At 53.0% G+C, this 27,462-nt stretch overlaps 1 protein-coding gene across 1 annotated transcript in view; it reads left to right on the top strand.

The window, feature by feature from the left end:
* Positions 1-27,462, top strand: part of ZC3H3 (zinc finger CCCH-type containing 3) — a 94,212-nt gene extending 66,750 nt beyond the window's left edge. The window contains exons 6-12 of the mRNA XM_064384677.1: positions 1,201-1,243; positions 1,320-1,478; positions 1,581-1,650; positions 4,141-4,272; positions 24,357-24,541; positions 25,093-25,439; positions 27,064-27,462. Of these exons, the coding sequence (XP_064240747.1) occupies positions 1,201-1,243; positions 1,320-1,478; positions 1,581-1,650; positions 4,141-4,272; positions 24,357-24,541; positions 25,093-25,439; positions 27,064-27,095 (968 nt within the window). The 3' untranslated portion in view covers positions 27,096-27,462. The remainder of the gene's footprint in view (positions 1-1,200; positions 1,244-1,319; positions 1,479-1,580; positions 1,651-4,140; positions 4,273-24,356; positions 24,542-25,092; positions 25,440-27,063) is intronic.

Here is a 27,462-nt window from a genome sequence, read left to right as displayed (position 1 = left end):
TGTCACCTCTGCCTGTTAACCATAGTGTCTATTTCAGCATTTGCCCTGTAGGAAATCGGATCTGGTCTGGACAGGGTCATGTGTGTATTTGAGGAACCCGGGAAAGCCGCCCTCAGCAGGCTTGTCCTGCCCTGCCCACCCCGTGATCCTGGGGGTGACCTCTGTAAAAGGCAGGCAGGGCTGTGCCACCAGAGCAGACCCTCCTCCTGCACCCGGGGCCCCTCCCTGCCTCTTCCCCGTGGCTCTCAGGCCTCGCAGCGCTCGGCGGTGTCCAGCCCCAAGATCCATTCCCTTCCCGCCAGCGCCGCCCCCTCAGGCCGTGTGTGCAGTTTCAGAAAGGCTGGGGTGGTCCTCATACTCGAGGAGCATCTGATGAGGCACCTCCAAAATTTAGAGCAGCAGGCACCGCCAGGATCTGCCAGGGCCAGCCAGGGCCTCGGGGACAGACCCCTTCCCCAGGAGCCCACAGCTGCAGTGGGCAGAAGCCGCCTCTGACCGGGCTTCGCCCCAGCACCTTCTCCGCTGCATTTCTTTAGTTTTGGTTTTACAACCCTCTAAAAATCAGAAGCTGCTCTTGCTCCTAAAAGGCCTGGTCACAGGTGCCCATGGGCCATATTCATGCCCTGGTCAGCAACCCCACAGGGTCCCACAAGCCCTGGGCCAGGCCCTGGAGAGGGAGGTGTTGCTGTTAATGGCTGCGCTATTTACAGGGCAGCTTCCCTGTGGCCAGGGCTGAGGAGAGAGTCAGGAGCAGTGTCCATGGGCCAGTCACTGCCTCGGCCCAGGGTGGGCACCCAGGGGCATGAGGAGGCCAGGAGGGGAGGTCCAGCCAGCAGAGTGTGGCCCTGGGGAGCCTCTCCAGGGAGGCAGCAGGAACAGACGGGCAGCACCAGCCCACGTGGCTGAGCCCTCCGCAGGTGCTGCCTGGCTTTGTCAGCTCTGAGGGCATGGACAGGAGCCCTGCCCGGCCCCTGCCCTGAAGAGGAGCCAGACACTGGGCCCAGCAGCTCCCCACCCTCAGTGCTGTATCCTCAGTGTGGCCTGGCAGGGCCCAGGAGGGCCTCTGACCCACTGTGGGGAGGGGAGGCTGTGCCTGAGCTGAGTGCTGGGACCTCGGAGGGCCTTGGCTAAGGGGTCAGCAGGGACAGGATGTGCAGGCCAGGCTGTGGCCCGCTGTGACTCAGGCCTTTCTCCCCACAGGCCGGCTGGACCCTGCAGGCAGCTGCAGCCGTTCCCTGGCCAGGTACTTCCTTCGGGCCGGGCAGTGGGTGGGCTCCCTGCTCGCCCTCGGGCTCACGCCCCTCTCTCCCTGTCTGCAGCCGGGCCGTGCAGCGCAGCCTGGCCATCATCCGTCAGGCGCGGCAGCGGAGGGAGAAGAGGAAGGAGTTCTGCATGTACTACAACCGCTTCGGCAGGTGCAACCGCGGCGAGCGCTGCCCCTACATCCACGACCCTGAGAAGGTGGCCGTGTGCACCAGGTGCCCTCCTGCCCTCGCCGCGGGGCCGGGGGAGGTTCTGAGCGGGCCCTGCTCTCGGTCCCTGCTGGCCCCTCCTCACACCCTTCTCTCCTGGTGCTGCAGGTTTCTCCGGGGCACCTGCAAGAAGACGGACGGGACCTGCCCCTTCTCCCACCACGTGTCCAAGGAGAAGGTGAGTGTGGCACCGGCAGCCCTGCCCTTTCTTCCACCACGTGTCCAAGGAGAAGGTGAGTGTGGCGCCGGCAGCCCTGCCCCTTCTCCCACCACGTGTCCAAGGAGAAGGTGAGTGTGGTGCCAGCAGCCCTGCCCCTTCTCCCACCACGTGTCCAAGGAGAAGGTGAGTGTGGCGCCGGCAGCCCTGCCCCTTCTCCCACCACGTGTCCAAGGAGAAGGTGAGTGTGGCGCTGGCAGCCCTGCTCCCATTCACATTTCTCTGGGGCCTTGGCCGCCCGGCCCCCGGGTAGATGGTGCCCACCGCTTTCCCTGGGCTTAGGACGTGCAGATCCTGGCCCTGGCGTCCTTAGAGGCTGCCGCGCCACCTCCACCCCGCTGTGGGCTGTGCCGCCGGGCTCCCTCTTCCCGCCAAATCGGTACTGATGGGTCCCCCCTCACCACATGCCGGGATCCCTTTTCCCTTCTGGCAGCAGCAGGCCTCACCAGATCCCCAGACCCCCCATACACACGCCCAGGGGAAGCTGGCTTTACAGGCGCCCCTGTGGATCCAGGGCTGAGGCCTCAGGGTGGGGGAGGCTGTGTGTGAGGGACTCAAGGGGAGGCTGCCTGAGCAGAGGGCGGGAGGGAGAGGCTGGACACTTGCACAGCAGGGCTCCTGGCTCATGGGGGTGTTCCCACCACCCAAAACCCCACAGACTCACTTTGAGCCAAGGTGGGTCCCAGCTGGGAAGAAGCAAGAGAGCTCTGGGGCCGGGGTCAGGGGTCAGTGCTGGCAGGGACACACGTAGCTCCTGTGCCCTGGACTCGGCCGCAGTGTGGTCACGGCGTGCCAGTGGAGTGGCGGCTGCCTTGGGTGAGGGAGGCGGCATCGGGCAGGGGTGCTGCTGCTGCAACAGCTTTTCCCCTTGAGGAACTTGAGAAGAATCAGCATTTTTCTCCCTAATAGAGCTTCAGAACTCTGTTGTGAGCAATTTGGAAATTCACGTCGAGTTTCGGGTTCATTAGCTCCCAGCTCCAAAGCCGGAGCACATTCCAAGCTGTCTAATGTGGACGCCCCGCACCAGTGCCCTGAATTAATGTTATTGTTATTTGTGTGGACGTGGTGGGGTGCAAACAAGGTTAATTGAAATGAGAATGCAGTTTCCTCTTGATAACAGCCCCGCTCTGACAGCCAGGAGGAGCTCCGTTTGGTGGAGATTTGGCTTTATCATCCCTTTTTATTAGAGCTAATTTGGGCTCTATATCAAAAACCACATTAAGGGAATTGTCTACAGCCCACCACTGCCAGCCCCAAACGGGCCCCCAGCCCCTCTCCCCTCTGCGGCTGCAGTTAAAAGACAATTAGAAATAAACTCCCGCTCGTTAAATCACCCTTTGTTTCTCTGCCTCCTCCCTCCCTCTCAGCCCTGTCCGCTGGCTCTCTGGACCCTTTCTTCCCCCTTGGCCTTAGACAAGTTCCTCTCCCCTCCCCAACCTCACCCAGAAAAGTGACTTTTTAAAGTCTCTGGGTCTGCCTAGCTTCCCCAGGGCTCTGGGAAGGGGAGGGACCCAGGGCGGGGTGGGGGCGGGGAGGGTGGTCTGGCCCTGGAGGGAGGTTGGGGCTGTGCTCCACAGAGGCCATTGGAGGGAACAGGAATAGCCAGGGGAGTGGCTGGAGACCCTGGGGTGCCGGCAGGGGTTCTGTGGGGGCTCCATGCTGAGGCAGGACATCCCCGTTCTGGACACCCAGGCAGCCCAGGAGGAGCCCGTGGTGGCCCACGAGGGGCAGGGAGGTGTCTCCTGGAGATGGCAGGAGGCCCCTGCTTCCCTCCCTAGGTGGCCCTAGCCCCGCCAGTGCTCCTCAGGCCTCAGGTTCCCCAGATGGGAGGACAGTGCGTCTCTTCCGTCTCACAGCCCAGGTGGTGACAGCAAGCCCTGACTGTGGCCAGCGGCCCTGTGCTGGGGAGGAGGATGCTGCTGGGCCTTCCTGCTGACAGGCCTCAGCCCCCACAGTGCTGGCCTGCAGCCAGAGCCACACCAGGCCTGCTCCCAGATGGCCCTGCCCACCAGAGCCCAGGGACACTGCTGTGGCCCACAGGTCAGGTGCCTAGGGGGCCCTCTGTTGGCTGCTGGCCCGGTCGTCCTCCCATCCGGACACTGGCCCCATGGCCTGAGGGGCTCTGAGGGCAGCGCTGGCCACAGGCTAGTGGTTGGGAGCCCTGGCCGCCCTTTTGCCCTAGATGGTGGACAGGCTCAGAACAGGTGAGGGACTTAGAGGGGAGTGCCCCTGAGGCTGAGCCACAGGGCTGTAGGCTGCTCTGTGCTTCCTCTCCACAGAGCAAGGGCTGGGGTGCGGCTCCCCTGGGGAGGCCGGGCCCACTCCGAGCGGCAGCTTCCCTGCCCCGCAGCTCCTGGTGGCTGCCCTTCCTGCCAGCCGGCCGGCGTGTCCATCTCTGCCCTGGAGAATGGCCACCCACTGGTCCTCACTGCCCCTCCCTTTCCCCCACAGATGCCAGTGTGCTCGTACTTTCTGAAGGGCATCTGCAGCAACAGCAACTGCCCCTACAGCCACGTGTACGTGTCCCGCAAGGCCGAGGTCTGCAGCGACTTCCTCAAAGGCTACTGCCCACTGGGTGCAAAGGTGAGGGGTCCATGGGGCCCGAGTGGGTGCGTTCCGGTGGCTTGGTCGTCCTCTGCTCACTCCTGGGTGCCTGCCGTGGTGGCTGGATGACCCTTCTGCAGCCCTGAGGTGGTCAGTGTCATCACCTCCACCTCACAGGTGACTCAGAGGTCCAGCAGCTTTCCCGGGGTTGCACAGCACCAGCACAGGGTGGGGTTTGAACCGTGGGAAGGTGAGTTACAGAGGACCTCGACTTCCAGGTGCAGCGTGCGTAGCCGTGGGAGCTGTCCCTGGATGGTGGGGGTGTGGCGGCTGGGCCGGGACAGCCCCTGGGATGTTGCTGGGGTGGCAGTGTGATGAAGGGGATATTGGAGGCCGGGGACCGGCAGGGCTGCAGGTGGATATGCGGCCAGCAGTTTCCCCAGGAAGGCAGGGGTGGACAGGACACTCCCACACAGCCTGGGACAGGGGTGGGCCAGGCAGAGCTGAGGGGGCCACCTGAGCCGTGGCTGGCGAGGCTGGAGTAAGCTGGCACTGGAGTTCATTGTGGGGCACCACTGCTGGGTGGGGAATTGGGGCCCTGGGCTGCAAGGTTCACCTGCGGCTGATGGCTCCGACTCCCCTCTTCTGGGGGCATGGCTGACTTCTGCACTCCAGAGGCTCTCATAGGCTCACTTGTCTGAGAGATTCCCGGCAGTGGAGCTGGCTCCTTCCCCTCTGCCTCACCTGCCCTCCTGGCTTCACCAGGACTCCCCACCCCAAGCACTGTGGCCTCAGCCACCCCAGTGATCCTGGTCCCAGGTATAAGCCCCCTCTCCCCCAGCCTCTCACGCCTGTGGCTCTCCCTCCCCTGGGGACTCCTGCACCTGGCCTATTGCTGGTGGCTGAGTCTGGGGCCTCCTGGCTCAGGCAGGGGAGGGGCCAGTAGACGGCTGCAAGGGAAGCTGTGGCCCAGAGCTGGGGGACTGGAGATGCCTCTTAGTCCCTGGCACCTTGAGAGGGAGCCCCGGGGCCTGCAGCAAGGCCCACTGCCACCTAGTCCTCACACCTTGTGAATGTCGGCACTGCCTCAGGGTCTGAAATCCCCATGAAGCCGAGAACACCAGGCACCCCAAGAACCCTTTCCCAGCCCACCCGCAAGGATGCCAGCCCTAGGCTCCAGTGTCTCTCCTGCCCAGCGAGGGTCCTGTAGAAGCTGTGCCACGCACTCCCTGTGCACAGCGTTCTGTTGTGGGTCGGGCCCTCTGCAAGCATCCTCTCCCTCATCCTCAGTCCTCATGCCCACTTCCTGGGAGGAGCCAGCCCCCAGCTCCTCCTGCTGCCAGGCCAAGGGTTGGCCAGGCCGGGCTCCCCAATCTGGAGCCTGGCAGGGAAGCCCCTTCAGGGAGGCAGGGTCTGGCTGGGGCAGCCCCAGACCCTGTAGGGGTGGTGGCAGGATCCCCATGGAGGCCATGGCTGATTATTGTAAACTGTTTCAATTTAAATGAAAATATCAAAGTGATATTTAGGTCCCGCTTCTATTAGTGGAAGTGCTTACTGCTGCCTTTCCGCGTGTCCGCGCCGCGGCACCCGCATGATGGATCGCAGCTTGTAATTATATATGGGAAAGCGCTGAGCCGGCCAGATCCAGCGGGGACAGGCGGCTGCCCGGGCCTGCGAGGGTTAATTTTATTCTCTAAATAATGTGAAAAGTGCTGAGTCGTCACCTCGCGCCTGAAGTAGAAGTCCTCAAATGGGCCCCAGAGAGTTTATAATATTCCACTGAATCAAGTGAAATTGTTAACCTTGCTTCATAAAGCGATGGCTTGTTAAAGAGGCACGTTCCCTTTTCTTGTGAATAATTTAGGCTGGGAGTAAATCTCCGCTCCTTCCCCTTTTGGGGGGCCACAGCTGCGGCTCAGGGGTCGGCCTCTGCCAGACGCCGCCTGTCCGGGATTTCAGGATGGGATGACTTGAGACTGCCTGTTTGCGCACCTGCAGGGCCTGCCGCGCGTCTCCCCGGTTCACGTCACCGTCCGGGTGCAGCGCCGCTTTCCTCCCTTGCCTTGGGCGCTCGCCCCGTCTGCGTCAAAGGGATCTCCCTGGCTGATGCATTTGCGGGGGGGAGACTTTGAGATTAGAAAACCCCACCTTCTCCCCTTAGTCTTAATAGCCAGCCGTGTCTGTCAAATTCTGATCTGCTGCCAGCGTCCTCGAACGGAAGAGTTCTTCCTCCTCCTCCTCAATCACCACCTACCTGTGTGTGTCCACGGGTGTGTCTGGCTGTGTTCACTGCCATCACCTTTTAATTTAATGCTCACGCTGCCCCTGCCCCTCCCTTAAAGGTTCCTCTCTTTGTGATGCACCTGACAATTTCTGCACATTTTCTGGCACCCAGATGCTTCCAGCACCCGGCTGCTCTGGGACAGCTGCTCCTGCAGGGCGCCCTGGCTCCTTCTGGGTGTGTGTAAGACTCAGGGTCTGGGTGCTGCTTCCGATGGCTCTGGGTGGGTCAGCTGCTCCTGCAGGGCGCCCTGGCTTCTTCTGGGTGTGTTTAAGACTCAGGGTCTGGGTACTGCTTCTGGCAGCTCTGGGTGGGTGGGTGAGCCGCTTCTGCAGGGCGCCCTGGCTCCTTCTGGGTGTGTTTAAGTCCCAGGGTCTGGGTGCTGCCTCCGATGGCTCTGGGTGGGTCAGCTGCTCCTGCAGGGCACCCTGGCTTCTTCTGGGTGTGTTTAAGACTCAGGGTCTGGGTACTGCTTCTGGCAGCTCTGGGTGGGTGGGTGAGCCGCTTCTGCAGGGCGCCCTGGCTCCTTCTGGGTGTGTTTAGGACTCAGGGTCTGGGTACTGCTTCTGATGGCTCTGGGTGGGTCAGCTGCTCCTACAGGGCACCCTGGCTCCTTCTGGGTGTGTTTAAGACTCAGGGTCTGGGTACTGCTTCCGGCAGCTCTGGGTGGGTGGGTCAGCTGCTCCTGCAGGGCGCCCTGGCTCCTTCTGGGTGTGTTTAGGACTCGGTCTGGGCGCTGCGTGTGCTAGTTGCAGCTGTGGGGTGTTGCTGCTGCTAGCACCCAGGGCTGGGAGCATCATGTGCACGTGTGCAGGGCGACAGCGACTCCATCCCCAGCTCTGCGCTGAGAGCTCCCGCATACCTTGGCCCTCTCGCATCTGCAGTGCCTGCTCTGTGAGCCTCCACGCTGCTGGTTTCTCCATGCCCTGCATGTGGTTGGTGCCTGTCCGCAGGGAGCTGCCGAGAGAGGGGGAGCCCTGGCTAGGTCTTGGGTTTCAGCTCCCCAGTTTGAGCTGATTGCTGAGTCACCTGGGATTCCGCTCGTGCTCGCCCTGGCTTCATCCTTCAGGCTCGCTGGGGCCGCCGTGTCCTCTGAACAGCACCTTTCTTGGTTTTGGTCACGCAGCGCTTCTCTGTCGTTCATCCTTTATGAGGCAGGGTCCTGACATCCTTTGCCCTGTGATTTGTGCTCAGGGGTCTTATTTAGGACCCATCCCCACCCACGGTCAGAGTGCCTCCTGCGTCGCCCGCTGCTGGCTCAGGACGCAGCTGTGCGTGTAGCTTGTCCCTGCACAGTTACTTCCTCCTCTGGCCTCAATCTCCTTTTTCATACAATTGGGATAACAGCACTGCCTACCTTGAATGGGCTTGGTGACTATTCAGGGGTCACAGTGGACCTGGCAGGCCTGGGTGGCCGCAGCATGGGAGCCTCCCCTATGAGTCCGCTGCTGTTCGTTATTTGTGCATTGTGTGTGAGGTGGGGCCCCACTTAATCGTTCTTCATGTCGTGGGCCCAGTGCCGTCAACAGCAGTCTAACCCTTTGATTTGTGGTGTCAGCTTAAAAAAAACCAAACAGCTTTCTTGAAGTACAGTTTCCCTCGCACACGATTCCTCCACTATAGTTGTATGGTTCTGTGGGTTTTAGTAAACTTAGGTTCCTGGCCGGGCACAGTGGCTCATGCCTGTAATCCCAGCACTTTGGGAAGCGGAGGCAACAGATCACCTGAGGTCGGGAGTTCGAGACCAGCCTGATCAACATGGAGAAACACTGTCTCTACTAAAAATACCAAATTAGCCGGGTGTGGTGGCGCACACCTGTAATCCCAGCTACTCGGGAGGCTGAGGCAGGAGAATGGCTTCCACCCAGGAGGCGGAGGTTACGGTGAGCCGAGATCAAGCCATTGCACTCCAGCCTGGGCAACAAGAGTGAAACAACGTCTCAAAAAAAAAAAATTAAACTTCAAGTCATACAGCCGCACCACAACGCAGCTGTTGAACGTTTTCATTGCCGCTAGAATTCCCTCAGCTCTTTCCACCATCGGTGCCGGCCCCGCTCTCCTCCCACCCCAGCCCTTACGCTCATCCACTTCTGTCTCTGTACGTTTCTTCTGTGGGCCTTCCGTGTAACTGGAACCATATGGCACGTGGTCATTTGGTGTCTTTGATTTTGCATCATGTTTGGAGGTCCGTCCCCAGCACCTCAGCGCTGCACCCTTTTATTACAGAGTAAAAGCCACTGCAGAGACTCATCACGCTTTGTGTCTGTTCCTGAGTGGGGGACATTTGGGTTGTCGTGAGTAACGCTGCCTTGAACGCCGGCTCACAAGCCTTCGTGTGGCCGATGCTTTTGCTTCTCTTGGGTAGACACCTAGGAGTGGAATCGCAGGGTCAAGGGTCACTCTGCGTTACCAGCCACCTGCCTGTTTTCTCAAACAGCTTCACTGTTTTACACTCCTACCAATAGCCAGCGAGGCTTTCGTCTTCTTCCTTCCTTGCTGGCTCTTGGTATCTGTCTTTCTCGCCCAGCCGTTCTGGGTGTGGCGCCATCTCCCTGGGGTTTCGGTTTGTATTTTCCTGATGGCGTGGGCATACAGAGGGTGCTTATGGGCCACGCCTATGTTTTTTGAAAAATAGCTTTATTGAGAGATGATTCACATACCACATAATCCACCCATTTAACTACAATTCAGTGGCTTTGGTACGCTATGTTACTTTTTAAATTGTGGTAAAATATATATAACATAAATTTTGACCTTTCTTTTCTTTTTGAGACAGTCTTGCTCTGTCGCCCAGGCTGGAGTACAGTGGCACGATCTTGGCTCACAGCAACTCTGCCTCCCAGGTTCAAGTGATTCTTCTGCCTCAGCCTCCTGAGTAGCTGGGACTGCAGGCGCATGCCATCATGCCCGGCTAATTTTTGTATTTTTAGTAGAGACGGGGTTTCACCATGTTGGCCAGGCTGGTTTTGAACTTCAGACCTCATTATCCACCCACCTTGGTCTCCTAAAGTGCTGGGATTACAGGCGTGAGCCACTGCGCCCGGCCAATTTTGACCTTTGTTAAGTGTCAAAATGGCACTTAGTTCAACAGCATTAACTACATTCACAACACTCTGCACCATCACCACTACTTCCAAAATTTTTACCACCCCTGACAGAAATACTAGTAAGCAACAGCTCTCCATTCCCCACTGCCCAAACCCTGGTTAGACAACTAACCAGTTGTCTCAGGGACGTCGCCTGCTCTGGGTATGTCCCATAAGTGGAATGTACAGTATCTGTCCTTTGGCATCTGGCTTCTTTCACTCAGCATCACGTCTTGTGTGCGCGCTGAGTTTTGTTTGTCCCGTCATGTGTTGGGTACGCGGCTGCTGTGAATGGTGCTGCAGTGCTCACTGACAGGCAGGCGTCTATTTCAGTCCCTGCTTCCACTTCCTTTGGGTGTACATTAAGGAGTGGAGTTGCTGGAGTCTGGGTAATTCTGTTTAGCTTTTTGAGGAATTGACAAACTATTTTCTGTTGTGGCTGTACCATTTTACATTCCCACCACCAGTCACAAGGGCTCCGGTTTCTCCACACCCTCCCCACCACTTGTTGTGCTTGAATTAATTTATTCTAACGTGCGTGTGTGTGTGGATTCTTTAGGGTTTTCTTACACATAAGATCATGTCATTGGCAAACATAATTTTACTTCTCTCTTTTCAATTTGGATGCCTTTTATTTCTCCCTCCCCCTCCCCCTCCCCCTCCCCTCCCTCTCCCCTCCCTCTCCCCCTCTCCCTCCCCTCCCCCTCCCCTTCTCCCTCCCCTTTCCTTTCTCCTTTCTTTTCCTTTCCTTTCTTCATAGTCTCACTGTGTCACCCAGGCTGGAGTGCAGTGATGTGATCTCACCTCACTGCAACCTCCACCTCCTGGGTTCAAGTGATTCTCCTGCTTCAGCCTCCCGAGTAGCTGGGACTACAGGTGTGTGCCACCACACCTGGCTGAATTTTGTATTTTTAGTAGAGACGGGGTTTCAGCATGTTGGCCAGGGTGGTCCCAGACTCCTGATCTCAGGTGATCACCTACCTCAGCCTCCCAAAGTGTTGGGATTACAGGCATGAGCCACCGTGCTCGGCCTCTAGCTAGAACTTTAATACTATGTTGAATTAAAATGGCTACTGTGGGCATCCTTATCTTTCATCATCTTAGAAGAAAAGCTTTCCTTTTTCACCATTGAATATGACATTAGCTATGGGCTTTTATGTGTGGTGTTTACTACGTTGAGAAAGTTGCCTTCTATCCTATTTATTGTTTTTCGTTTTTTGTTTTTTCATCCCGAAATGATGTTGAATTTTGTCAGGTCTTTTTCTATATCATCTGAAATGATCTTGTGGTCTTTTTCCTTATTCTATTAAGGTGGTCAGCTCATGACACCACATCGAATCACAATCTCATTCATTGATTTTTGTTTATGAAACCATCCTTGCATCTGGGAATAAATTCCACTTGGTTATGATGTGTAATCCTTTGTTTTTTTTTTCTTTGAGACAGGGTCTCACTCTGTCACCCAGGCTGGAGTGTAGTGGCGCCATCTTGGCTCACTGCACCCTCTGCCTCCCAAGTTTAAGCTATCCTCCTGCCTTAGTCTCCCAAGTAGCTGGGACTACAGGCATAAGCCACCACGCCCAGCTAATTTTTGTATTTTTAGTAGAGACGGGGTTTTACTAAGTTGGCCAGGCTGGTGTCAAACTCCTGACCTTAGGTGATCCACCCGCCTCAGCCTCCCAAAGTGCTAGGATTACAGGTGTGAGCCACCATGCCCAGACTTTTTTTTTTTTTTTTTTTTTTTTTGAGATAGAGTTTCTCTCTTGTCGCCCAGGCTAGAGGGCAGTGGCGCCATCTTGGCTCACTGCAACCTCCGCCTCCTGGATTCAAGCAATTCTCCTGCCTCAGCCTCACAAGTAGCTGGGATTTCAGGCGCATACTGCCACACCTGGCTAATTTTTGTATTTGTAGTAGAGACGAGGTTTTGCCACGTTGGCCAGGCTGATGTCAAGCTCCTGACCGCAGGCGATCCACCCGCCTCAGCCTCCTGAGTGTGGGGATGACAGGCGTGAGCCTGGGCCTTGGTGTGTGATCCCTTCAGTGTGATCCACCCACCTCAGCCTCCTGAGTGCGGGGATGACAGGCGTGAGCCTGGGCCTTGGTGTGTGATCCCTTCAGCGTGTGGCTGCACTGTTTTGCCGAGGATTTTTGCGTCAGTATTCATAAAATATATTGCTTGGTAGTTTCCTTTTCTTGTGTCTTTGTCTAGTTTTGTTATCAGGGTAATACTGGCCTCACAGAATGAATTAGGAAACGTTTCCTTCTCTTAAACATTTTGTAAGAGTTTGAGAAGAATTGGTATTCTTCTTTTAAATGTTTTAGTAGAATTCACCAATGAAGCCATCTGCTCCTGTGCTTCTGTGCTTTGCTTTTCTTTCTTTTTTTTTTTTTTTTTTTGGAGAAGAGGGTCTTGCCATATTGCCCAGGCAGGTCTTGAACTCCTGGGCTCAAGCGATCCTCCCACCCCTGCCTCCCTAAGTGGTGGGGGTTACAGGCATGAGCTGCTGTGCGCAGCTGTGTCTTGGGCTTTTCTTTCTTGGGAGATTTTTTTTTTTTTTTTTTTTTTTTTTTTTTTGAGACGGAGTTTCGCTCTTGATACCCAGGCTGGAGCGCAATGGCGCGATCTCGGCTCACCGCAATCTCCGCCTCCTGGGTTCAGGCAATTCTCCTGCCTCAGCCTCCTGAGTAGCTGGGATTACAGGCACGCGCCACCGTGCCCAGCTAATTTTTTGTATTAGTAGAGACGGGGTTTCACCATGTTGACCAGGATGGTCTCGATCTCTTGACCTCGTGATCCACCCGCCTCGGCCTCCCAAAGTGCTGGGATTACAGGCTTGAGCCACCGCGCCCGGCCTTCTTGGGAGATTTTTGATTACTGACTCAGTCTCCTTGCCACGTAGGTCTGGTCAGATTGTCTCCTTTTCAGTCAGTTTTGTTGGATTGCATATTTCTAGGAACTGGTCCATTTCATCTAAGTTGTCAATTTTAGGTGTGTACAACTGTTTGAAGTTTTCCTAATTGTCCTTTTGATGTCTGCAGAATCTGTAGTGATACTGGAAATTTCATTTCTCTAACTGGAAGTTTGTGACTTCATTTTCTCATTGTTTGTTTTGCTGGAGGTTTGTCAATGTATTGATCTTAGTTTTACTGATTTTTCTCTATTGGCTTTCTGTTTTCGATTTCATTGGGCTTTCTGCTCTTACTCTTTCTTTCTGCTTACTTGTGGTTTATTTTGCTGTTTTTTTCCCTCTACATTCTTGAAATGGGAGCTGAGATTATTGATTTGAATAATTTGAATATTTTCCCCTTTCTTTGAGACAGGGTCTCACTCTCACCCAGGCTGGAGCGAGTGGTGCAATCATATCTCACTGCAGCCTCAACCTCCTGGACTGAAGCAATCCTCTTGCTTCAACCTCCTCAGTAGCTGGGATTACAGGTGCACACCAACACACCCGGTTAATTTTTAAAATTTTCTGTAAGACAGACTCTTGCTCTGTCACCCAGGCTGATCTCAAACTCCCAGCCTCAAGCAGTCTTCCCACCTTAGCCTCCCAAGTAGCTGGGACAGTATGGGTGCATGCCACTAAGCCTGGCTGATGTTTGTATTTTGTATAGAGATAGACTCTCACTGTATTGCCCAGGTTGCTCTCCAACTCAGGAGCTTTGGCAATCCATCCGCCTCGGCCTCCCCAAGCGCTGTGGTTATAGGTGTGAGCCACGAAGCCCAGCTCTTGGGGATTTTCGTTTTTTTATTTCCCTGAAGATTTTCTCTTTGCCCTATGAATTATTTAATAAAAGGCAAAAGAGTCGTACAATCTGAAGAGAAACCAGAGTATTGCCTATGGATTATTTAAAAGTTTGTTATGTAGTTTCCAAGTGTTTAGAGATTTTCCTGTTACCTTTCTTTCATTGATTTCTAGTTTGATCTGTATTGATTAAAATCACACAGATTTAATTCTAAGCTTCTCAAAGTTTGTTTTCTGGCTGAGGATGTGGTCTGTCTTGGTGTGTGTTCCATGGGCACTGCTGCTGGTGCTCTATAAATGTTGTCCCGTAGATCTTGCTGGTTAAAGGTGTTTTTGAGTTCTTCTGTATCCTTGACCGTGCTCGGTCTAGTTTTCATTGTTGAGAGAGGTGTTGAAGTCTCAGTGGATTTTTCTGTTTCTCTTTGCATAGCTATCAGTTCCTGCTTCATGTATTACAGCTTTTTTGTTTGGTGCACATACATTAGAATTGTTGTGCATTCTTTTCGTTGTTGTTTATGTAGAGACTGGGTCTCCCTCTGCTGCCCAGGCTGGAGCTCAGTGGCACAGAGTTCACACAGAGTTCACTGCAACCTCAAACTCCTGAGCTCCACTGATCCTCCCGCCTCAGCCTCTTGAGTAGCCAGGACTACAGGCAGGTATAATGTTTCTCTCTGTCTCTGATGATTTTCTTCGCTTTGAAGTCATTTTTTTCTAATGTTAGTGTAGCCACTCCTGTTTTCTTTGAGTCAAATTTTCATGATATGTTTTTTTTTCTTTTTATTTTAAATTTACCTATGTGTCATATTTGAAGTGACTTTCTTGTAGACAGCAGATAGGTCAATCCTTTTTTAAAATTCACTCTGCCTGTCTCTTTTAGTTGATGTATTTAGGACATTTACATTTAATGTGGTTATTGCTGTATTAGGGCTTAAGTGTATCATTTGACATCCTTTGTTTTCTGTTAGTTCTTTTTCCCTCTGGGTATTTCGCCCCGGCTTCCTATGGGTTACTTGAACAGTTTTTGGAACTTTTATTTGATTTACTTACAGTGTTTTTCAGTATAGATCTTTATGCAGGAGTCTCCCCTCCTCCGTGGGGTTACCTTCTAAGATATGGATACCTGAACCCATGGGTAGCATGGAACCCGATTGCTGTCATTTGGAACATGTTTCTGTTGGGTCATCCACCCACAAATCGAATGCCTTTTCAAATCTTTTTTTTTTTTTTAAGGAAGAAAGAAAGAAAGAAAGAAAAAAGAATGAATAAGAGGAAGAAAAAGGAAGAGAAAGAGAGAGAGAGAGAATGGGAGTATTGCTTTCTTGCCCAGGCTAGAATGCAGTTTAGAAATGGGTATTGAAAACCTCTTTTATACCAATAGTTATACTTAATGATGTAGACAGGAAGGAATAAGGGAAGAAAATAACAAACAAGCAGCCAACCAATATTTCATTTAAACCTATGAAATGCTATGCGATTACTGAGGAGTGATTTACTTCCAATTATGTAGTCACTTTTAGAATAGGTGTGAGGTGGTAATGTGTGTTTTGTGTATTTAAAGTGGAGAGTTCTATAAATGTTTATTAAGTTTACTTGTTCTGGGTCTGAGTTCAAGTCCTGGATGTCCTTGTTAATTTTCTGTCTCGTCGATCTATAGAATCATTAGCTCTTCTTGTTACATTGATCCTTTTGCCATTATGTAATGTCCTTCTTTGCCTCTTTTGCTCTCTGTTGCTTTAAAGTCTACTTTATCAGAGGCGAGAATTGCATCTCCTACTTTTTATTTATTTGTTTATTTTTACTCTCTGTTTGGTTGATAAATCTTCCTCCTTCTTTTTGTTTTGAGTCTTTGTGTATCGTTGCATGTGAGATGGGTCTCGATGCAGCATACTGATGGGTTTTGGCTTTTTGTCCAATTTGAATATATATGAGTTTAATACTGCCATTTGATGCTAGCTGGCTGTTTTGCCCATTAGTTGGTGTAAATTTTTCGTTGTGTTGATGCTCTTTGCTTTTTGATATATTTTTGGAAACGCTGATATTGGTTGTTCCTTTATATGTATAGTGCTTCTTTCAGAAGCTCTTGTAAAGCAGGCCTGGTGGTGGTGAAATCTCTAAGTACTTGCTTGTTCGCAAAAAATTTAATTTTTCCTTGCTTGTAAAGCTTAGTTTGGCTGGATAGGAAATTCTGGGTTGAAAGTTCTTTTCTTTAAGGATGTTAAATATTGGTCCCCACTCTTTTCTGGCTTGTAGAGTTTCTGCTGAGAGATCTGCTGTAAGTCTGATAGGTTTCCCTTTGTGGGTAACCTGACCTTTCTCTCTGGCTGCCCTTAGTATTTTCTCCTTCATTTCAACCCTAATAAATCTGGCGATTATGTGCCTTGGGGTTGGTCTTCTTGAAGAATATCTTTGTGGTGTTCTCTGTATTACCTGGAGTTGAATATTACCCTGCCTTGCTAGGTTGGGAAAGTTTTCCTGAATGATATCCTGAAGAGTATTTTCCAACTTGGATTCATTCTCTTCGTCACATTCAGGTACACCTATCAAACGTAGATTAGGTCTTTTCACATAGTCCCATATTTCCTGGAGACTTTGCTCATTCCTTTTTATCCTTTTTTCTCCAATCTTGTCTTCTCGTTTCATTTCACTGAGCTGGTCCTCGACATCTGATATCCTTTCTTCTGCTTGATCAATTCGACTGTTTAAACTTGTGCATGCTTCACGAAGTTCTCGTGTTGTGTTTTTCAGCTCCATCAATTCACTTATATTCCTCTCTAAATTGTCCATTCTTGTTAGCATTTCATCAAACCTTTTTTCAAGGTTCTTAGTTTCTTTGCATTGGGTTAGAACAAGTTCTTTTAATTCACAGAAGTTTCTTATCACACACCTTTTGAAACCTGCTTCTGATGATGGAACACACTCGTTCTCCATTAAGCCTTGTTCCGTTGCTGATGAGGAACTGCGATCCCCTGTAGAGGGAGAGGCATTCTGATTTTGAGTATTCTCTGCCTTTTTAGGCTGGTTTCTTCCCTTCATCGTATATTTATCTCTCTGTCGTCTTTGTAATTACCGACTTTCTAACTAGGTCTCTGAGCGGACGTTCAACTTGTTGATTCCCAGCACCGAAATCTGAGCAATCCACTGCGCCGGCCAAAACAGCGGTGTTAAAATTGATGGTGCTTTTCTGCCCGGGAATCTGCGGACTCTGCACCAAAAACTGCCGCGCTAAGGCGCCAGCAAAACTGCTGCGCCAGCCACAAGAGTCGCCCTGGCGACCCGTGGGGCTCCTCCACTGGGAATCTCCTGGTCCGTGAGCAACAAATATTCGTCTGAAAGTGTGGCGTCCTCTCGTTCTCTGCGCTTTCACTGGGAGCTACGTGCCCGAGCTGCTAGTGATCAGCCATCTTGGATCTCTCTCCCTTTTTAAATCTTGACTAAACATTTATCACGCGCTGTTGTCCTGACTTTTGCAGTTTGTGGTATGACAGCAAAACTAGCATGAATTTCCTTTTCTTCACAATTTCATGGATAGAAGATTCATTCTTACTATAGATCTCAGCAACCTCAGAATATTATTATTATTATTTTGAGACCAAGTCTTGCTCTGTCACGCAGGCTGGAGTGCAGTGGTGCAATATCTGCCCACTGCAGCCTTTGCTTTCCTGGTTTAAGCGATTCTCCTGCCTCAGCCTCCCACATAGCTGGAATTACAGGCACCCACCATGATGCCTGGCTAATTTTTATATTTCAGTAGAGGCAAGGTTTTGCCATGTTGGCCAGGCTGGTCTCAAACTCCTCACCTCAAGTGATCTGCCCTCCTCAGCCTCCCAAAGTGCAGGGATTACAGGTGTGAGCCACCATGCCCAGTCTATTTTTTTTTTTTTTTTCATTTTTAAGCCGAGAACTTTCACCTAAAGGAAGCATTTTAGAGCTTGTCTTATCCAGATTGTTAGCATCACTACTGTTGCACTTTGGAGTCATTTTTTATTAAAATAAGGGTTACTTGGACCCAAGTGCTGCAGTACCGCGAGAGTCTGTCTGGCGAGTGAGACAGCTACTGTGTGACTGATGGGCAGGTGGTGAGTACAGTGTGGAAAAGGGAACGGTTCATGTCCTGGGCAGGACGGAGTGTGACAGTGCAAGATGTCATCACACTACTCAGAATGGCATGCATTTAAAAGTGTATGAATTGTTGGACGGGCATGGTGGCTTACACCTGTAATCCCAGCACTTTTGGAGGCCAAGGTGAGTGGATCACCTGAGGTCAGAAGTTCAAGACCAGCCTGGTCAACATGGTGAAACCCCATCTCTACTAACAAAAAAAAGTAGCTGGGCATGGTGGTGGGCGCCTGAAATCCCACCTACATGGGAGGCTGAGGCAGGAGAATCACTTGAACCCGGGAAGTGGAGGTTGCAGTGAGCCAAGATCACGCCACTACACTCCAGCCTGGGCAACAAGAGTGAAACTCCATCTCAAAAAAAAAAAAAATTATAAATTGTTTATTTTTGGAATTTTCCATTTAATATTTTTGGACCACTGTTGACTGAAGGTAATCGAAACTGCAGAGAGTGAAACAGTGGAGAAGCGAGGACCACCATGTAGCTTGTTTAGTGATTACCCTGGGGATTATTTTATATTTGCATGAATGATCAACGTCTACTGGTGGTAGCATTTTACCAGTTTGAGTGAAGCGAGGGAAGGCTGCCTTCCCTTATCTCCCTTAACCGCCCCCTTTTGTAACTGTCTGGAATACTTCCTCTACACAAGTTAGAGCTGCAGCAAACATGGTTATAGTTTTTACTTTAAGCATCAAACATGATTTAGAAAACTCACGAATTGAGATGGAGAGTCTAGAATGCTTACCCGCAGTTTTGCTTATCTCGTTCTTTATTCCTTCCTGTTGTTCCAGGCGTTTTTCTTTGGTTTCCTTTTTGTTTGGAGAACTTTAACCATTTTTTAGGGTAGAACTGGGGGTGACAAATTGTTTTTCTTCATCAGAAAATGTCTTGATTTCCCCTTTATTCCAGAAGTATAATTCACTGAGTATGGGATTCTGTGTTGACAGTTCCTTCTGTTCAGCTTGAAAAATGTTACGCCTCTTCCTTATGCCCTCACGGTGTCTAGTTAGAAATCTGCTGCTTGGACTTTTCCTCCATAGGTAATATGCAGGGTGCTGTGACTCATGCCTATAATTCCAACACCTTAGGAGATCCAGGTGGGCGAATTGCTTGAGCCCAAGAGTTTGAGATTAGCCTGGGCAACGTGGCAAAGTCCATCTCTTAAAAAAAAAAAAAAAAAAAAAAAATTAGCCAAACATGGTGGCATGCGCCCGTGGTCCCAGCTACTACTCAGGTGGCTGAGTTGGGAGGATTGCTTGAGCCCTGGAGGCCAAGGCTGCCGTGAGCTGTGATCGTACCACTAGGCAATAGAGTGAGACCCTGTCTCAAAAAAACAAAATGTAGTTTCTCTCTGGCCGCTTTGAGGATTATTTCTTTGTCTTTAACTTTTATTAGTCTGACTATCATGTATTCTGGGGTAGATTCTCTTTTTTTTTTTTTTTTTTTGAGACAGAGTCTCACTCTGTTGCCCAGGTGCCCAGGCTGGAGTGCAACGGCACGATCTTGGCTCACTGCAACCTCCGTCTCCCGGGTTCAAGCGATTCGCCTGCCTCAGCCTCCCGAGTAGCTGGGATTACAGGCATGTGCCACCATGCTTGGCTAATTTTTTGTATTTTTAGTAGAGACGGAGTTTCATTGTGTTAGCCAGGATGGTCTCGATCTCCTGACCTTGTGATCCGCCCACCTCAAGCTCCCAAAGCACTGGGATTACAGGCATGAGCCACCATGCTTGGCCTCTGGGACAGATTTCTTTGGTCTGTCCTGTCTGAGGCTTCTTGAATCTGTAGGCTTATGTGTTTTACCAAATTGGTAAAGTTTTTATTATTTCTTTGAGCTCTTTTTCCTCTGCTTCTGAATCTCCAGTTGGTCTTTTGTTGTGGTACCAAGGTCCCCAAGGCTCTGTTCATTTTTTAAACCTATTTTCTTTCTCTTGTTCAGATGGGTTAATTTCCGTTATTCTGTCTTCTAGTTCTCTGTCTCATCCGTTCAGCTGTTGAGCCATACACTGAGTTTCTTATTTTTAGTTGTAGAATTTTCATTTGGTTCTACTGTATCTGCTTCTTCTCTGCTGTACTTTCTATTTCTTTTGTTTCAAGCATGTTTGTATTACATCTAGAAGTGTCTTTGTGATGCTGCCCTGGCGTCTTGATGAGATAATTCTGATACCCCGTCTCTCAGCATTGGCGCGTGCTGCTATCTCTCCTCATTGAGCTTCAAGTCTCCCTTGTTCTTAGTGTGAGCGCCACTTTCTGTTGAGCTTAGTTGTGCTGGCTGTTACTGGGTGGAGGTGCTGCCTCCTTCTTGCCAGCTGGGAGTAGAAACCCATTTCCCTGAACTTGGCCTCACTGACGCTGTGCAGGATGGCGTGGAAAACAGGCCTTCCATGAAGCCTCCCTCCTGGATAGGGGGAGGGAGTTCCACAATATTCCTCCCACATGGCCTCCATGGACTCTGCTGCTGGGATGGGGGAGAGGTGAACGTCTTGGCTTTTCACCATCCTGGCAAGGAGGGGAAGGGCCTGGGATGCAGGCTGGAATAGGGTGGTGGTTGTCCGAGAGCTCTGTCTTGCTGGGCTGCCCTTCGCCTGTTCCTGTTGGCATTTCTGTGCTTCTTTGACTCCTAGTCTTAGATGGGGACAGGAAGCAGCTCAAGGGAGCCCAGCACCAGTCGTGCCTTGATCCCAGTCATCAGCACCTTCTCTGCAGCCCAGAGATGGCTTGAGTTTGTTATGGTAGCACTTGGCAGGAAGTACAGGGACGGTACTTTGGGTCTGTCTTCCCAGCAATGCAAGTTCCTTCTTTTTTTTTGAGATAGAATCATATGTTTTCTTTAACCCAGCCTATCAAAAGTTTCAACATGTAATCAAGGTTAAAAAAGAATACACCAGAGCAGATGAGGTGGAGTCTCTGTCACCAGGCTGGAGTGCAGTGGTGCAATCTCAGCTCACTGCAACCTCTACCTTCTGGGTTCAAGCAATTCTCCCTCCTCAGCCTCCAGAGTAGCTGGGATTACAAGCATGTGCCACCACGCCCAGCTAATTTTGTGTTTTTAGTAGAGACGGGGTTTCACCAAGTTGGCCAGGCTGGTCTCCCAACTCCTGACCTCCCAAAGTGCTGGGATTACAGGTGTGAGCCACTGTACCCAGCCTACTTCTTTCTAATACCAGTTTTGGCTTATTTTCCCCCAGAAACTGATCGATTTTACTAAGGTTTGCAATGTATCGGTGCATGTTAGTGTGTCTGCAACATCCTTCATTGCGTCTAGAGTGTTCTTCATCTGTATTTAATTTGCGTTTTCTCACTTGTTTCTGGAAACAGTCTTGCTGGGGGCGTGACTGTCTTACTGCCCTTTTCAGACAACCAGCTTTGGGTTTTGCTGGTATTCTGTGCTGCTCGTTTCTTTTCTTCTTCGTTGACTTCTGTTGTTCTTTATTAGTCCCTCCTTGCTGTTGGTCTTCCCCGGGCTCCTTTCCTGCTTCCTGCCTTCTGCTCTGGGGACTGTTGGGAACGAAATGATTGGATTTTGAAATAGGAGAAAGACCTGAGATTTGGGAGGGACCAGGGTGGAATCAGATGGTTTGGATCTTCTGTGTGCCTGCCAGTTTCTTTCTTTTTTTTTTTTTTAGATGGAGTCTTGCTCTGTCGCTCAGACTGGAGTGCAGCGGTGCAATCTCAGCTCCCTGCAACCTCTGCCTCCCGGGTTCAAGCAATTCTTCTGCCTCAGCCTCCTGAGTAGCTGGGACTACAGGCACATGCCACTACGCCTGTGCTAAATTTTTTTTTGTATTTAGTAGAGATGGAGTTTCACTGTATTGCCCAGGCGAACTCCTGAGCTCAGGCAATCTGCCCACCTCAGCCTCCCAAAGTGTTGGATTACAGGCATGAGCCACTGCACCTGGCCTGATTTTCTAGTATTAAACCAACCTTGCATTCCTGAGGTAAACCCAACTTGGTCCTTTATATATTAGTGTTTTTACACATTGCAAGACTCTTTATCATTTATGTAGAACTTTTGCATTCTTTTCATGAGCGATAATTGGCCTAAATGTTCTTTTCCCATATAGTCCTGGTCAGATTTGGTTTCAAGATTATTCTGGCCCCATAAGCTGAGCAGTGTTCTTTGTTTTTCTATACTGTGGATTTGTTCATGGAAGACTGGAATTGTACATCTGGAGTATTTGGTAGAACGACAAGTAAAACCCTTTGGGTTGGAGCTTTACGTTTTAACTGCTGATTCCAGTTTCTTCATGGTTATAGAAATACTTGGATTTATTTTTCTTCCTGTCAGTTTTTCTAGAATTTGTCAGTTAACTAGTGTTTTTAAATGTCCTGGCGTGATGTTTGCTATCACAGCATGTGGCGTCTCTCATCATATGCAGCATCTTTAGTTACACCTCCCGGCATTGTTTACGTCTTCCTTCTCTGCGTTTCCTGATTAATCCTATTGGACACATTTATTACTGTTTTCAAAGAAGCAGCTTTTAACTCTCTTGGTTTTAATTCTTGTTTTATTTTTCTTTCCCTCTGCTTTGAGTTCATTTGCTGTTTTTCCCCTACCTTTTAAGGCAGGTCTTCTGTTGTGATATAAGCATTTAATGCTATACATTTACCTCTAAGCCCTGCTTTAGCTGTTTCACAGATGGTGATACATTTCCAGATCTTTGGGGGGTTTTCTGGGGGTTTTGTTTGGCTTGTTTGGGTTTTCCATTAGTGAACATTGAAGACTAAATGAACATGAGGTGAAGGTCTCAGGCCTTTTGAAACTGAAGATTCACTTCACGGCCTCTTCTTGTATATTTTCTTGTATCATTTTACTTTCCTCATAGCTCCTAGGTAATTTCAAAAAGTTACTTTATTTTTAGAGACAGTGTCTCACTCTGTTGCTTAGGCTGAAGTGCAGTGGTGCAATCTGGGCTCACTGCAACCTCTACCACCCAGGTTCAAGTGAGTCTTTGTGTCAGCCTCCCGAGTAGCTGGGACTACAGATGTGTGCCACCATGCCTAGCTAATTTTTGTGTTTTTAGGAGAGGCAGTTAAGCCATGTTGGCCAGGCTGGTCTTGAACTCCTGACCTCAAGTGATCTACCTGCCTTGCACTCCCAAAGTGCTGGGATGACAGGTGTGAGTCGCTGTGCTGGGCCTCGGAAAGTTCTTTTTGGTCCTGGGTATTTGGTTGTGTTCTGCAGGAGGGTTAGTTCTGACCGGCGCTGTCCAGTACAAACGTGTGAGTCATATGTGAATTTCAACTTTTCTAGTAGCCACCTTTAAAAGGTTAAAAAAGAATACACCAGAGCAGATGTAATCATATGTTTTATTTAACCCAACCTATCAAAAATTTCAACATGGAATCAAGGAAAAAGAAACGTGTATTTTACATTCTTTTGTTTCTACTCTCTCAGCCCCGGCACATGGTTTTCACCAACACCCACACCTCAGTCACACTGGCTGTGTGGCCGGTGCCTTCTGGCACCTCAGCTGGTACTCTGCATCCAGTGTTGACAGCAGCCGTTGTTGGAGCCGCGGCTGCCTCTGATAAAATGGACCCGCATGCCCCCAGGCTCGTCCCAGTGCCATGTGTGATGCCTGTGCTGGGGGCGGGGCTTTCCTTGTCAGGCACAGCCACTGCCCCCGCCCCCCAGGAGGCCTCGCCCTCAGGTCCCTGCAGGACCCAGCATCTCTCCAGCCGCAGGCTCCTGAGCAGCCCATGGGTCTCTGGGCCCCACAGCACTGCCAGGCCCTGTGTAGAGGGACTCAGACTCCATGTAGCAGGAATGAGTGAGCAAGTGAGCAAGGGTGTGAGCACTAGCCTGAGCCTGGCTTCCACCTGGGGGCGCGGCAGGGGCCACACCACAGGAGCCGGGGAAGGTATGGGGTGCAATGGGGCCTGGCTCTGGTACAGGAGCAGCACCTAAGATCACAGATTCTTAGGTCAGGTGCCCAGCAAGCAGGGGCCATGTGGCTGGGAGGACATGGGTTCAAGGCTGTGGCAGCCCACGAGCTGGAAGCACTCCGGCCACTCCAGTGCCGTGGCAGGTTTGAGCCACTCTTGGTGGGTTAGGCAGGGAGCTTGTCACCGTTTGCGCTGGTCCCATGAAGAGCAGTTTGGGCGCCCCATGCAGTGGGCTCTGCAGGGCGGCGGGGAGGGAATACCCTCCCTGAAAGGCCTTGGGCACGAGGTGGGCAGGCAGCTGGGCTGCAGAGCACAGGCCAGAAGCGGTGGGCAGAGGAAGGGCAGGCTGGGCACCCTGCTCCCTGAGCTGGGCTCAGCCATTGGAGCCTTGGGCAGCCTCTTCGTGTTTCCCTGTGGGCCTGGAAGGAGAGCTGGGGCCACGTTGCTGCCCAGAGCACCTGCTGGCTGGCACGCCCCCCACCCCTCGGGTATAATTAGCGCTGTGACAGGTGCTAGGGATCGCGTGCCTAGCCCAGCCCTGACCCAGTGCGGCCTGGCCTCAGCTGACCTGCCCCCCTCCCTGACCCAGCTCAAGCCCCCCACTCCCCCCGCAGCCAGTCTCTAGCCACATCCACCTTCCCAGGCTCCCTCTGGGCTGCCTGGATGGGCGGACTGGGGTCTGGCAGAGGTAGCGGGCGGGCAGAGCCCTGAGCCATGGCCTGGCGGAAGGCTCTGGGAGTCCCCAGGCTGGCCCCGCCCCACCATGCTCTCAGTCTGTGCCTAGGGCCTCCAGTGCTCAGGGCCTCTTACAGGTGGGTGAGGGCCCACGTGGAGCCTCTCTGGCCTGGTGGCCTCGACCTTCCAAAAGGAAACCTTTGGCCCCAAGACTTGGGCAGAGCCTGTGGGCCCGTCGGCACTCAGGGGGCTGGCCTGGCCCTCCTTGCTCTCCCCGTGCAGGGCCACAGCCTCCCGCCAGCCCACCCAGCTGCACCCCTTCTCTCTGCAGTGCAAGAAGAAACACACACTGCTGTGCCCTGACTTCGCCCGCAGGGGGTCGTGTCCCCGGGGCACCCAGTGCCAGCTGCTCCACCGCACCCAGAAACGCCACAGTCGGCGGGCAGCCACATCCCCCGCCCCAGGACCCAGCGACACTGCTGCCAGGAGCAGGGCCTCGGCCAGCCACGGGCCCAGGTGATGGGGCAGTGGGCACTGTACATGTGAGCCTGGGTGGCCCCTCCCTGTCTGGGGAGATGCTCAGGGCCCTCTGGGTAAGCTACCCCGCCCCCGACTCCAGCTCTTCAGGCTTCAGATCCAGAAAGGAATCCCAAGCCAAGGCTGGGGTCACGTGACCTCCAGAGCTACCCCTACCCGAGTTCCAAGTCTGGACAGAGCCAAGGGCATCCCTCACCCATGGAGGAAGGTGGGGCTTCACAGAGACCTACTCACCGGGAGAGGGTGGGAGGTCCAGCTCCTGGAGGAGTCTGGGGCTCCCTCGTCCAGCCCCCATGCAGACCAGGAAGCCAAGGCCCTGGAGGTGAAGGGCAGGCTTGGTGTGGAGCTGGGGCCTTCCCCGCACCTGGCCTGTCCTTGTGGCCAAGGGCCAGGCTTGACCTGTGCCTCCAGCTCTGCCTTGAGTTCAAGGGGGCGCAGAGGCAGGAAGCAGCTGAGAGCATGAGTGGCCTGTTGCTGGGACCCCTACCCATCATCCCCTCCTCACACATCTGCCCCTTCCTTCCCTGCAGGAAGCCCTTGGCAGCCCAGCGCCCCATCAGGCAGATGCCCAGCTCTCCTGCCCTCCCCGCGGCTGCCCTGGCTGCGCCTCCCGACTCCCCAGGGGTGTCAGCCTCTCCCTCATCCTCCAAGGCTTCCTCCTCCTCTTCTCCTTCCTCCTCTTCCTCCTCCCCCTCCTCCCTGTCCCCTCTCAATTCCTTGGACCAGGAGGCCCCCTCTCTCCAGGAGGCTGCCTCAGCGGTGGCCCACTCCAGCAGGCTCTGCAAGCTGCCTTCCTTCATCTCCCTGCAGTCGTCGCCAAGCCCAGGAGGCCAGCCCAGGGCCCGGGTCCCCAGGGTCCCCCTGACCAAGGACTCAGGTAGGCAGCATGGCCTGGCTCGGGCACAGGGGAGTTTTAAATGCCCATCTCAGACCACTACGTCAGAATCTCCAGGTGGAGCCTGGGTGAGTCCTGAGGGCGCCAGGTGTGCACCTGCCAGCCCGGGGGGCAGGGCCAGCCGAGGGCGAGTGCAGCGGTGGCCACTGCGCAGTCGGCCCCAGCTGAGGGCTGATTTAATTAGAAAGCACCCATTTCTGTTAATTTGTTCTGGAAGATCACGGCGCACTCCTGGAGAGAACAGATGTTCCCTCTCCCACAGTGAGCATTTGGGGCTTGGTAAATGGCTCCACTCAGCCTTGTTTAGGAGAGAAAAGAGGATTTTATGGCTGCAAACGACCCTTTCTGTAAACATTTTACAGCTCTCCGCGCGTTTGAGTGACGATAAACCCCACGCAGCTCGGCGGGCTGCAAATTTGCGACCATACGGCTATCATTTTATTGTCATATTTCACGGTCGTAACGTTAATGGAAGATGCTTGCTGCAGCCTTCTCCAGCAACTCCGCTGAGCACGCTCAAACGCCTGCCTCGGAGGGGCTGCCTCCTGCTCACAGCCTCCACGTTGGGCATGGAGTGTGGCCAGACCCCGCCCCACGAGACCTGGGCACCCGCTCCCTCCATCTGGGTGGGCCTCTCTGGGGTGGGGGAGCAGATAGGCCCCCAGTCAGCCACCTCTTCTATATTTAAGATCAGGAACCCAGCAGCCAATTCCAGAGCCAGCAGAGGTGGGCAGGGTGCTGAGGGGTCCCATGTGCAGCTTGGGCGGGCCCCTCAAAAGGCTGACGTGGCCGGGCACTCGGGCAGCTGGAGGTGCCGGGACGGTTTCTGGGTAGGAAGCTGGGCTGCAGTGCTGGTGCCGCCGCAGAGGCAGGCTGACAGGTCAGAGCCAGGTAGTCTGCTGCCTGGGCCCACAGCTGCGTGCAGGCGAGTGGGCTCGTCTGCCCTGAAGAGGGTCACTGGGGCAGGGCCAGTTCTGGGGCAGCTACACGGAGGTGTCTGTATTCAGTGGGCCGCTGTGGTGCCTGTGGGGTGGTCTGGAGGAGATCCGGGGAGGGAGGAGGGGCGCTGACACCTAGTGAGTGAGCACTCATGGGGCGGGAGCCCCCCAGGTCCCCCGCTGTGGGGAGCTGCTCCGTCCCACACCGCCTGCCTCCAGGCCCTGCCCTGCCCCTCCGCCACAGCTTGTGTGCACCCCGGCTTTCCACGTGGAAGGTGCAGCATGGCCGCCTCACTGCAGGTGTGAGTGTGTGGGGTTGTCCGGTGCTGTGTGTGCTGGGACCGATGGCTTAATTTGCAGACCCTGTGGCTAGGACCGCTGCCCCTACCAGGAGGACCCTTGGATTGCAGGCAGAAGCCTCAGTCAACCCCATAGACTGAGCCTGCACCATGGTCGGACAGGCACGGTGGCTCACCAGGACCCGTTGGCAGTGGGGGCAGGAGCTGAGGCCTGTGGCCTGTGTGTGCTCTTCTCTCTCCAACTCAGACCCTGCTGTGTGTGCTTGGGCTGACAGAGCCGCCCCATCCTGAGCCCCAGACCAGGAGCGTTGCAGACTGGGGAGGGTCTTCTAGGGCTTTCCTGGCACCTGACTTTTGCCTCTTGCACAGGGAAGCCTCTGCACATCAAGCCACGTTTGTGAGGACCCCAGGAACCGGCCTGCACCTACCTCAGACCCTCGTCCTCGGAGAGGAAAGAGGCTCTGTCTGCCACTCTGCCCCAGAGGAGGGCCACCCACCACCAAGCCCCACCTGGGGCCACAGGGACACTGTTCTGCCTGCCTGGAAACTTCCATGACCAGTGTGTGCCCAGGGCCTGTCCCCTGTCCCCACCCACCACCCTCCAGGGTGCCAGGCAGGGGTGGCCTCCAGGCCTGTTCCCCACAGCCGTTGGCAGCAGTGGCCCTGCGGCACCCCAGCCCTCTCCACCCAGGTCTTGAGCCCAGTGAAGAGGCCGCTGGCCAGGCCTCCCAGGCAGGTGTTTTATGTTCAGCAATAAAGGCTCTGTCC

The sequence above is a fragment of the Aotus nancymaae genome, unplaced genomic scaffold (assembly GCF_030222135.1).
Source record: "Aotus nancymaae isolate 86718 unplaced genomic scaffold, 86718_ANA_hifiasm-v0.15.2.pri h1tg000036l, whole genome shotgun sequence".
Taxonomy (NCBI): domain Eukaryota; kingdom Metazoa; phylum Chordata; class Mammalia; order Primates; family Aotidae; genus Aotus; species Aotus nancymaae.
The sequence above is the reverse complement of the archived record's forward strand: the minus strand, read 5'-3'. Positions and strand labels throughout refer to the sequence as shown.